General features: G+C 38.3%; 1 protein-coding gene across 1 annotated transcript; it reads right to left on the bottom strand.

Moving 5' to 3' along the window:
- Positions 1 to 10,219: 10,219 nt before the first annotated feature.
- LOC138871510 (uncharacterized) lies at positions 10,220 to 10,798 on the bottom strand. The gene is made up of 2 exons (XM_070149392.1): positions 10,513 to 10,798; positions 10,220 to 10,413 (listed from the first exon to the last, which is right to left on the bottom strand). The coding sequence occupies exons 1-2, from the start codon at positions 10,796 to 10,798 to the stop codon at positions 10,220 to 10,222; spliced, it is 480 nt and encodes a 159-aa protein (XP_070005493.1).
- Positions 10,799 to 12,609: the final 1,811 nt, after the last annotated feature.

The raw sequence follows: 12,609 nt of genomic DNA, 5'->3' as shown, positions 1-12,609 counted from the left end.
GTGACTCTGAAACTTCCATTGTTAGACTCTTTCTTTGTTTAAGCTGTATACTTTTTATATGAGAAAAACTCCTCTTTTCAAAGGTTTCACCAACCAAGTGATTGATTTTGAAATCCCTTTAATAAGGCTAGTAATTTGTCACTGATTCCTTTCGATTGAATCTCCTTTACCCTACTAGCTGTTTTCTTGTTCGTTTTGTGTAAAAACCCCATATTTGTGATGTTTTCCTTAAATATACGATCTTGCATATTTCTTCTGTAATTCCGTACCAGTTTGAATTATTTCCATACTTATATGACTCTTTCCTTAATCACTTGAAATTCCTCGTGATCACAATTGGATCCAGGATCCTTTGGATTGATTTTTCGAACTGATGCCCTATTTTACTTTATAAAAAAACACTATTATTTCAACTTCCCTTAATTACCCAGTATGTATTTGACCTTGTTTATGCACTATGTGGTTTCCTTGCCCTAATCAGCCTTATTAAACTGATTTCCTTCCTTATTCTGTCTTGACTAGCCGTTTGGACTAGACTCCTTAATTAGAGGAGTCCAGTTGTCTTAATTTACACTAATTGATTGATATTTCTATGTTTGTACACTCTTTTCCTATGTATTGCTTGTTTTCAAAACTATATAAAGACCTAGTCTTCCTTCTTTACAAAAAAACAACACACAGACACACACTGAAATACATACGAACAAAAACACTTTCTTGCAATATTGTTTTAAATTCTGCTCTCGTTGAGATCTTTTGGAACTACTGTTTACAACTTGGCTCTCTCAAGGCTACTTTTTCTTACTTATTTTCCTTTGAATTGGTATGTCGTTTATATAATTTTTTGCCTCACTCCTATGTGTTTACTTTGCAGTTTCAGACTGTTTGTCTACTTTACTGCTCATATTCAGTAATTTGTGCTAATTTTTTTCCCTCCCTACTTCTGTTTCTGTTATGAATCCCTACCCATATTCCCTTCTATGCGCCTGAGTTAAGGTCTTGTCCTGACAGTATCCTAATTACTGCCCAGGCCATAACCTGATCCACAATGGATCCTAACTCTCAATGTTTGGCTAGCAGGCTGGTCAGGGGTGTGCCAGCATTCCAAATTGCCGTGTATGACCACCAGCCTGCCATGGCTCGCCCTGATTCCCTTCCCCTGTGCACTTACACTTATTCTTAGAATTTTATGTTCTGCCCCTCTCTTATGAGCCTTGCTTTGGGACCTTGAGTTCCCTCTGAACTTGGACATCTGAGGGATGGTATTTCCACACTACACCATGTTCTTAATTCTGCAATGTTTTGGGGTGTAAGCACTACCTGGAGTCCTTTTGAGACTCTTGGGAACTTTGACACACCCCAAATATGAGAAAGTCTTTTGGAAATCTGATCCTGGAAGTTAGTTTATCTCATATTGTTGGAGTTTGAATCTAAATTAGGTTGTTTAGATGTAGCTGGAACTTTTGATGTAATTTTACTTTCTTTTCTAATTCATTCGGGCCTATAATAATATGTCAAAACTATTGGGGATAGTTAGTAGAAAGGGAGGGGAATGAATGCATGCAAAGGGTAGAAAACCTGCCTATAGGTTATTTACAATTTCTGTACTTCTGCATTTTTGCATTTAGAAAACATGCCTATTGTCTTTATGCAACTTCTACATTTAGAAAACATGCTTATAAGTTTTTTTTCTGCACTTCCGCATTTATGCATTTTAGAGATTATGCCTATTGGTTCTGCATATAAAATCATGTCTTAGGTTTTTCTGCATATACACGCCATTAGGCAAACGATCCTAGGCTTAATAATAACCAATTCATTCTAGATATCATGTCTATAGGATTCTTGCAACTGTTTAAAACCAATGACACTTAGAGATCATGCCTATAGGATCAAATTAACTGAATCAGTTTCGTTTTTGAATCTAAAACCAGTCTTAAAGTCTAGAGATCTTTGTTTATAAAGTCAGCAACATTTTCCTTAAAATCAATACAGCTCTATTAGATGTCATGCCTTTAGGCCTCACCTAGGCAAACTACAAGTTGATTAATTTACTGTGTCAGTCTTCGATAACTATATCTAGACAAGGCTAATTCGGACTCCTCATCTGAGAAATATATGATGAATCAGCCTATCCTATGCCTTAATTTAATTCAGACCAAACCAGTACTTGTAAGTCATGCTAAATAATCTGCTGTTTTGAATGAGGAGGCCTACTTGAGCCTTAACTGCTATTTGTTCCCCTTTTAACTGCTATTTGTTATTGCTTGTTGCCTAGATTTTTATCCTTTTGAAAACTCTGAAAAAGCCCCAACTCCCTCCCCTTTAGGATTAGTAGTCTAAATGCCTCTAAGACTGACAGGATTGGGACGGATAATAGCATGCAATAAGCAACGATACCATTTCGCGCTTTAATACCTTAACGGGTTGGGAAGGGTAGATATGGATATAATGACCGGTGCGCTAATATCACGTGCGACCCCTCTTCTAAGGAGTGATTGCTGGATATTGCATTGAAGTGATCCATATTAATCACAAACCTAGGACCCCTTTTCTTTATTTGCTTCCTTTAGAGTTGTTTAAACTTTTCACATTCTTGCTCTTTTTCTACTTACTTTCATAAGTTTCAACCTAATTGCAATGTTGTATGCATGTATTTATTTGAGCCTTGATTGTTTACTTGTAAAGTCACAATTGTAGCATGGCCGGGAACCACACTTGTGGATCCTGAGGGGTGCCTAACACCTTTCCCTCGGGATAATTTCTAGCCCTTACCCTAATCTCTGGTCTCTTCATCTCAAACTCTTCTAAAAAGTATCCTAGTGCACTATAATCATTAGGTGGCGACTCTTCAACTTCTAAAACTAATTCTCGAAAGGGAATAGAGTTGTCCTCCTAATGTCGTATACCCGATATCTGACCCCACGGTTAGCGAAAAGGGGGCGTCGACAATATGTAGGCAGCTCAGATACCAGGGCTCGGTCATATTCTCCTTTTCTCTTAGTTTTGGTCTCCCTAAATAAGGGTCGAGTCAAAAAACCTGTCTAGTCGTTCTTTGTCCGAAAACGCTTCGCGTTTCCAGTCGAAGAGGGGCAGCTGTAGACATGTGATTTTTGACCCTCCCCGAGATTTTTCATAGTTTAGCATGTAAATATTTAATTTAGGCCTAATATAGCTATTTCAACCAATTTTTACTCTTTTATTTTATTGTATTATAAAAAAACAAAAATTACAAAAATAGTTTCATTAAGGTTTTGTAGTCATTTTTAATCTTGAAAAATACAAAAAAAAAATTATTAGTTTATTTTAACGGTCATTCTTATTTTAATAGACTATTTTACTTAAGTAGGATTAATTAATAAATAAGGTCGCATTTTTAATCTCGTTCGCGGGGAAAAAATAAAGCTTGGGATCGAGCAACCCATTTTTTGGCCTAATTTTAGATCTAGCCCATAATTCCTAGGCCCATACCCTAACCTAATACCTACCCCTATATAATAGTACCTAAGACCTGGAGAAAAAAATGGATCATACCCTCTAGCGCAGCTTTTCCCTTTCATCTACATTCCCTCATCATCTTCAAAAATAGCTCACTCCTCTTTTCTTCATAAAAGGATCAGATTCCCCTTCTTAGCAAGAAAAATCAGGTCCCTTCCCCTTCACACACATAAACGGTTCCTTCTTCTTAAAAACAAAAATGAAAAAAAAATAATCTCAGATTCGAAAATGGCTTCCCAAATCGAAATATCAGAAGCTAAAAAAAGGAAAGAAACTTGGGTTTTCAATGGATATTTGAAGAAGAATTGATTTCGAATCTCGATTTCTTTTCGTTCCGGGTATCTAACAGCCTTTTTGGAGTCGTGGATTTGCTGTTTCGACGTTGATTTTTGTTGTATTCGCGTAGCTGAGCTTTCCAGTTTCTTCTTCTGTTTTGTTTAATTTCGTTTCTACCTATTTCGCTACTGTCCAGTTGGAATTTACCCGGATGCTCTGCTGATTTTTGCGGGCGTTGTTAGCTGGGTTTCGATTTCAAGTAGATATTCTTGTATTATATTTTTCATCAAATGAAAATGATCAAATGTGTGTTGAATTGGTGTTCTTTTTTGTAATTTGGACGAAGTAGTAGATGTAGTTAGTATTGTTTCCAGCCTGGAATTTTTTTGGTTGTTGTTGAAGTTCGTTCAACTGCTGCAGTTTGTTCCCTTGTGATTTTAGTTTATTAAAGGGGTCCTAAATTTTGAATTAGTCTATCATTGCATGTAGTAGTTTGAATGATTTTAAATGTGATGTCTGATTTCACATGCTCATTATGTTTTATTATCAGATGCATTTCCACGTGAATGATTGGTATGCTTTTTGCAAGCCTTGGTTTATATATTACCCTCTAGTCTTAATAATGTTTTGTTGAAAACAGGGTACATTACAACGTCGTTCATTTGTTCAAGTTTTGACTATTTGATAAATTTGGGTGCACACAGTACCTATCTTTTCTTTCCTAAAGTTTAAAACATCATAATACTAATACTGGATGTTTCTTTTCATTTGGAGACTGTTAGCTAAGCATTTCATTACACAGGGAAGAAACATTTTCTGTATCTAAGGCAATATGTAATTCCATAAGGTCGAGCCTCTTCAGTAACCTCAAATTGGTTTAGGAAAATAGATAATGTCCAAACATCCGTAGTTTGCTTTAAGTTGAGTGCAACCCTTTGAAATAACTTGAGGCGTGCCATTCCAAATAAAACCCCTAAGCCCATGGCCCTCACAAAACTAGCTAGCTTTTTTTTGAGGTGTGCCATTTTCATTAAATAACTCATGGCCCTCGGATAATTAATAATAACTCTTTAAATCGAGGTGTGCCATCAATTGAACTCTCCATGGCTCTCGCAAACTTGAAAGCGTGTAGTTGCTTTAGGCGTGCAATTTAAATTAATTTCTTTAAACTCGGGTGTGCATTTATGTGACCCAAATCCAACTCTCAACAATGTTAGATAAAATATATCAGAGACCGCAAGTGCATTTATGTACCGTGGTTCAAGACGTGTTTGAAATAACGTTGAAATCTTTCTAAGAAATAATTAAATAAAAGCGGTTATAAAGTTAAAATTGTACCATAGGCTAAGACATGTATTCAAATCAGATAATAGGCCAATTATAACAGTTGAGCGACCGTGCTAGAACCACGGAACTCGGGAATGCCTAATACATTATCCCGAGTTAACAAAATTCCTTACCCGAATTTCTGTGTTCGCGGACTATAATACAGAGTCAATATTTTCCTCGATTCGGGATTTGAACCGGTGACTTGGGACACCATAAAATTATCCCAAGTGGCAAATCTGAATTTTTAAATAAATAATTTTGTTTCGATTGTCACTTTAAATTGGAAAAACTCCCTTATACCCCCTTCCGGTGGTAGTAAAAGGGAGGTGTGACAAGTATCGCATACAAAATAAGGCAAGAAAGGAATAGTCAGGACTCAACACACAGGTCTTAACGAAACAAATTGATAAATCAAGAATTCAAATCAACACTGATTGAAGGAGAGAAATATAGGTTTACCATGAATAGCCGAATGAATATAGACATATAGAATTAGTAGAAAAGTCGAACCAAAAACCTTAGTAGAGGCGCATTAGGATAAAAAATCACAAGACATCGAATTAAGCTAAAGAAAAATTGAATGAACCAAAGCATAGGACAAAGTCAATACACAAGTAAATCAGAAACCAAACAAATGTCAAAAAATTTGGGGTTTTTAGCATAAAGTGGTTAGGGTTAAAACAAACCTTTACGAAATCAGTTAAAACACATAAGAAATAGAAAATTAAACACTCAAAATTATCACACATTTTTTAGAAAGAAATTTTCGGGAAACCCTAGTTTAGAAAAATGGAAATCATTCGAAAATCAGAAGGTTCTTGTAAAACGCATGTGAAATAGGTTCGACCCATCTCAGATCTTGCACAGATCTGAGAAGTTTAAAGGACAAAATTAGGGTTTCGAGAAGAACAACACAGAGATTAAGAAGTAGGCTTATAAATCCATAGATTTAAGGCGACATAGGAAGATCTTACTCGAAATCGAACCGGAACAGCCTGAAATAAGTAAGGAAGGGTCGTAGCTATAAGTGGACTGACCCTGGTCCCTCGAAGACCTTAGAGATGGAAATACCATCATAGGAGAGGCCATTAGAGGTCTGATGGTGGTGAGGAACCACCATGAACGACATCAGATGAACGGCGATAAGGGTGAGTTAGGGTTAGGACTTGAGAGCATTTGAGAGAAAAGGGATCAAATGTCGGCGTGAGCGAGGAGAGGAAATGAGGAGTTTGGGGAGGTCATTAGGTTTAATTCAGGTAAGGGGAAACCTGGATCGTTGATCAAAATGATCAATAGCCAAGATTTAGCAAGAAATGGGTTGGGTAGATGCTGGTTTGGGCTGGGTAGATTTTGGGCCTGGTCTAATTTGAGATTGGGGTTAAAATTGGGCTAGGTATTTAGGGTAAATTTGAAAATAAGGGGGGCATTTATTAAATACCCTATTTAATTGATAAAACAATTTTTAAAAATAACTAATTGGCTGTAAAAATGATTTTTATGCCTGGAAATACTTTAAAATAATTACTTAATATTTTTAAAAAAAAATATAAAAGGCTATTTTTTGATAAAATAATGTAATAATGCATGCATAGGCTATAATCGCAAAGTAATTACAATTGCATTCTAAAAATACAAATGTGGCTATTTGTGCAATAATTGAAACTTGGTACAAATGCAAATAATGAAATTAAGCCACAAAAATTATTATAAAACTATTTGTGATGCAACTAGTGATTGTTTTATAAATAAAATGTTGGGATAAATTAATTAAAATAATTTTAAAATACAAATATTGTATGAAAAATACTAATTAATGCCTAGGCCTAGTTTTGAAAATATTATGGGACAAATTGGGTATCAACAACTGCCCCTGTTTACCCGGGAAGGATGAAAGAATTTTCGGGTAAAGAAATGATGGCCAATTTTGACCAGATGAGATGTTTTGAAAGACTGATGTCAGACTCTAGTCTTTGAGCTGCCCAAATATCCCTAGTTTTACAAGAATTAGGCCACGTTTACTTCTAGATTCATTTGCGGAATATACCGATGAAGTCGTTACAAGAACAGACACGAGATTTCGGAATGGATGCAAGAATGGTTATGGTGAATGGTCCAAGTTTAAGGTGGTTGAAGAAACTGGAGCGAGGTCGCTCCTGCTAGAATAGTGGTTGCTCACTGGTCACCTGCAGATAAAGATATGCTACAAACATGTATTTGTGCGAGAATTTAAACATGATGCAGATTCCCTTTGGACCATGAAAGTTGTCTTCGGATGGCTAAGGATGACGTCCTCAGACCATGATGTCCTGGGCCATGAATTGTTCAGTGAAGGATTCGTAGGCCATGAAATGATGTTCTGGGGTCATGAAGATGGTGCCTCCGAACCATGACGCCTTTGAATAATGATATGCAAATTTGAGAGGTCCTCAGGCCATGGCATGGTGTCTTCCGGGTATGAGGATGATGCCTATTAGACTATGAGGCCTTTGGATAGGTCGGCGATATTTCAGCCCACGAGATGCAATAATATGATGGTAACAAGACAAAGCTTAGTCTTGTGAAATGAAGGCCAAAGCTTAGCCCGATCGAAAAGAAAATAGATAGTACTTGGAATAGAGCAATATTTATGCAAGGAGGGACAATGCTTAGTCCCATGCAAATGCGTAGGCAGACATTAGCCTCATGCAAATATGGAGTCAAGGATTAGCCTCATGTAGATATGGAGGCAGGGATTAGCATCATGCAGATATGGAGGCAAAGATTAGCCTCATGCAGTTATGGAGGCAGGGATTAGCCTCATGCGAGTATAAAGGCAAAGATTAGCCTCATGCAGATATGGAGGAAAGGATTAACCTCATGCAAATATAGAGGTAAAGATTAGCCTTATGCAGATATGGAGGCAGGGATTAGCCTCATGCAAATATAAAGGCAAGGATTAGCCTCATGAAGGTATGGAGACAAGGATTAGCCTCATGAAAATATGGAGGCAGGGATTAGCCTCATGCAGGTAGGGAGGAAAAGATTAGCCTCATGCAAATATAGAGGTGGGGATTAGCCTCATGCAAATATAGAGGCATGTATTAGCCTCATGCAGATATAGAGGCAGGGATTAGCCTCATGTAGGTAGGGAGGCAAGGATTAGCCTCATGCAGGTAGGGAGACAAGGATTAGCCTCATGCAAATATGGAGGCAGGGATTAGACTCATGTAAGTAGGGAGGCAAGGATTAGCCTCATCCAAATATGGAGGCAGGGATTAGCCTCATGCAGATATGCGGGACAAGGTTTAGTTGAGTAGCAAATAGGGGTAGCATATTTCTTAGCTAGAGACGTAATTGGTGTCTGATGGTCTGTTTGATAGTGATTTGCTTTGTGTATACATGTTCGCGAATTCTATTGCTACATCAAATGTGCCTACATTAAAGAAAAATTGTAAGTTTTTTGAGGGGGAGGTTGGTTCGTGCTTCTGTCCGCTGGCCTTGGTATGCTCCATTTGGAGGCCTCGTTTGAGTTCCCCTGGGTAACACCTGACTGTTATGAAAAATAAAGTTTTCGAAAATATGAAATCATTGATAAAAATATAGTTGTTTTAGAAACATATTGAAGTATTTTTTAGATGAACTAGTGATTGTAACACATTTCAGAGACATTGCAGCTTTCCCATGTTAGAATTTTGAGGGTCCTCCTCAAAATTCTACCCCAGTTTAGTGGATGATCCTTCTGCTATTTGCGAGTAACGAGACTTGTTTAACCTTCTTCGTAATTTTGAGAATCCTTCTCAAAATTCTATCTCAATTTATTAACCGATTTCTGACTTTCTGGCATGCGACGGCGTCGGCTGGACTTGCTCCGGAATTTTGAGAGTCCTCCTCAAAATTCTGCCCCAGTTTCTGATCTTGGGAAAAAATAGATATGACCGAACTCACAGGGCGACCTACGTATCCCCTCTTAAATGGGAATCAGGTCAAGCGTAGTTCAATTACATCAGATGAGAAAATGTAAATAGTCTAAGCATAGTATCTCTTATCTATGTCTGAATTGATTGGTTTTGGCCAGACTTCTCCATCCATCTCTGCAAGTATGAGTGCTCCTCATGTTAGCACCCTGTGAACCATATAATAACCTTGCCAGTTGGGATAGAATTTCCTTTTGGCTTCATCTTGATGTGGGAAGATCTTCTTCAGTACCAACTGTCTTGGTGCAAGCTGCCTTGGTTTGACCCTTTTGTTGAAATCTCTAGACATTCTGTTCTAGTAAAGCTGACTGTGACATACTGCATTCATCATTTTTCCATCTATAAGGGCCAATTGTTCATAGTGGCTCCGTATCCATTTTGAATCGCTGAGTTCAACTTCCTTCATGATTCTTAAAGAAAGAATCTCTACCTCGGCGAAGATGACAACTTCGGCACCATAAACCAACATCTAGGGAGTTGCTCCGGTTGATGTGCGAACTGTAGTGCGGTATCCTAGCAAATCAAAAGGTAGTTTCTCGTGCCATTGTTTGTGATTTTCTACAATCTTCCTTAGTATCTTCTTGATGTTTTTCTTGGCGGCTTCTATGGCTCCATTAATCTGAGGTCTATAGGTTGTGGAATTCTTGTGCTTGATTTTGAAAGTTTCATACATGGCTTTCATCATATCACTATTGAGATTGGCTGCATTATTAGTGACAATAGACTCGGGAACTCCGAATTGGCAAACAATACGATCTTTGATGAAGTTTGCAACGACTTTCTTGGTTACAGCTTTGTAAAATGCTGCCTCTACCCATTTTGGGATGTAATCAATGCCCATTAGAATAAACCTGTGCCCTTTTGAAGCAGTGGGCTCAATTGGACCGATGACATCCATTCCCCAGGCGGCGAATAGCCAAGGTGACCTGGTTGCATTGAGCCAATTTGGAGGTACTTTAATCATATCGGTGTGCACTTGACACTGGTAACATTTGTGGACATACTAGATGCAATCTATCTCCATGGTCATCAAAAAGTAACCGACCCTAAGTATCTTCTTGGTCAAAACAAAACCATTCATGTGTGGGCCGCATGTCCCAGCATGTATCTCTTCGAGTATCTTAGAAGCCTATTTTGCATCGACACATCTAAGCAATCCCAAATCAGAAGTCCTTCCGTACAAGTTTCCTCAACATACATTTCTGAGTGTGGTTTGCATGCTCTGGATATTCTCCTTTCACCAAATACTCCTTGATGTCATGAAACCAAGGTTTTCCATCCGTCTCTTCCTTGACATGGGCACAATATGCCGACTGATTATAAATTCTCAGTGGGATAGGATTAATGAAATTCTTATCTGGATGTTGTATCATGGATGACAAAGTAGCCAGTGCATCGACAACCTCATTCTAAATTTTGGGCACCTATCGGAACTCTATCTTCGTTAAGCTCTTACTCAATTCTTGTACATAGTACAGATATGGCAATATCTTGGAATTCTTGGCAGCGCACTCTCCTTGTACCTGGTGTACAAGAAAATCTGAATTGCCGATTACCAGCATCTCCTGAATATTCTTGTTGATTGCCATGTTGAGTCCTAGTATGCAGGCTTCATATTCTGCCATGTTGTTGGTGTAGGGAAATCTAAGTTTAGCTGATACTGGATAATGTTGACCCCTTTTTGATACCAAAACTACTCCAATGCTTACTCCTTTGAAATTTGAAGCTCCGTCAAAGAACATCCTCCAACCGTCGCATGCTTCGGTAATGTCCTCTCCTATGAATGATACCTTTTCATCAGGAAAACAAATGTTTTCAAGGGTTCATATTCTCCTCCCACCGGATTTTTAGCAAGATGATCTGCCAATGCTTTCCCTTTGACAGACTTTTGAATTACGTAGATGATATCAAACTCACTCAATATTATCTACCACTTGGCTAGCTTCCTAGTTGGCATGGGTTTATGAAATATGTACTTCAAAGGGTCCATCCTGGATATGAGGTATGTGATATAGGAATAGAAGTAATGCCTCAACTTCTGGGCCGTCCAGGTCAAAGCAAGCAAGTGCATTCCAGTAGAGAGTATCATGCTTCGTAAGGTGTGAACTTCTTACTCAAGTAATATATGGCTTGCCCCTTTTCCCTTGTCTCGTCATGTTGTCCCAGAACACATCTGAAGGCTCCATCCAATATAGATAGATAGAGTAACAAAGGTCGTCCTGGTTCTGGTGGGACCAAAGCTGGTGGTGGGGACAGGTTCTCCTTGATTTTGTCAAAAGCTCTCTGACAATCCTCGGTCCAGCTTGTCTCGGCATCTTTTCGGATCATCTTGAAGATGGGTTCACATATAACCGTGGATTGTGCTATGAAACGACTGATATAGTTGAGACGTCCTAGGAAGCTCATCACGTCCTTTTTGCTCCTAGGCAGCGGTAACTCCTGAATAGCCTTGACTTTAGATGGATCCAGCTCGATCTCTCAACTACTGACAATGAATCCCAGTAACATTCCTGTGGGAACCCCGAATACACACTTTGCGGGGTTCAGTTTCAAGTTGTACCTCCTTAGCCTGTCAAAGAACTTTCTCAAGTCCGCTATGTGGTATGCGGCCCTCTTGTATTTGATAATGACATCATCCACATATACCTCTATTTCTTTGTGTATCATATCATGGAAGATGGTTGTCATAGCTCTCATGTAGGTAGCCCCAACATTCTTTAGACGGAATGGCATTATCTTGTAGCAGTACACCCCTTATGGGGTAATAAAAGTTGTTATCTCTACATCTTCTTCATCCATCCAGATCTGGTGGTAACCTACGAAGCAATCCACAAAGGATTGGAGCTCATGTTTGGGGCAATTATTGATCAGGATGTGTATATTTTTTTGCAGTGGAAAGTCGTCATTGGGACTTGCTCTATTTAATTCCTGATAGTCAACACATACTCTGACTTTCCCATCTTTCTTCGGAACTGGCACAATGTTGGCTAACCATGTTGGGTACTCAACCACCATGAGAACTTTGGCTTTGATCTGTGTAGTAACTTCCTCCTTGATTTTTTAGCTCATATCTGGTTTAAATTTTCTGAGTTTCTGCTTCACCGGCTGACACATGGGATTTGTAGGCAACTTGTGAGCCACTATGGACGTGCTCAAACCGGTCATATCATCATATGAACATGCGAAAATGTCCTCATATTCCTTTAGAAAGTGGATGTATTATTCTTTCTCTGTCGGAGATAAGTGAATGCTAATGCAGGTTTCCTTAACGGTCTCGGTGTTCTCCAAATTTACTACTTCAGTTTCGTTCAGGTTGGACTTAGGCTTATTTTCAAAGTTTTCAACTGTTATGACAACTTCCTCATGTATCTCATCTTCTTCATCTGAATCACTATTCTTATGTTGCATTGCCTCATTACATGTCACATTCACCGGTTCATCAAGAAAAGTAACAATAACGCTGTAGAAAGAAAAATATAAAAGATAATAATAAATAATAACAAAGAGCAATGCATTTGATTAAAACTTAAAACATCCTAACGAGTACGGCTCG

The sequence above is a fragment of the Nicotiana sylvestris genome, chromosome 6, assembly GCF_000393655.2.
Source record: "Nicotiana sylvestris chromosome 6, ASM39365v2, whole genome shotgun sequence".
In the NCBI taxonomy this organism is placed as follows: domain Eukaryota; kingdom Viridiplantae; phylum Streptophyta; class Magnoliopsida; order Solanales; family Solanaceae; genus Nicotiana; species Nicotiana sylvestris.
The sequence above is the reverse complement of the archived record's forward strand: the minus strand, read 5'-3'. Positions and strand labels throughout refer to the sequence as shown.

Bases quoted from the DNA above. Each gene is read 5' to 3' on its own strand.
- LOC138871510 (XM_070149392.1), bottom strand. From the start codon at position 10,798: ATGTTCTTTGACGGAGCTTCAAATTTCAAAGGAGTAAGCATTGGAGTA. The intron at 10,414-10,512 runs GTAAGAGCTTAA...TACAACATCCAG, and splicing joins GTACTATGTACAAGAATTGA to ATAAGAATTTCATTAATCCT.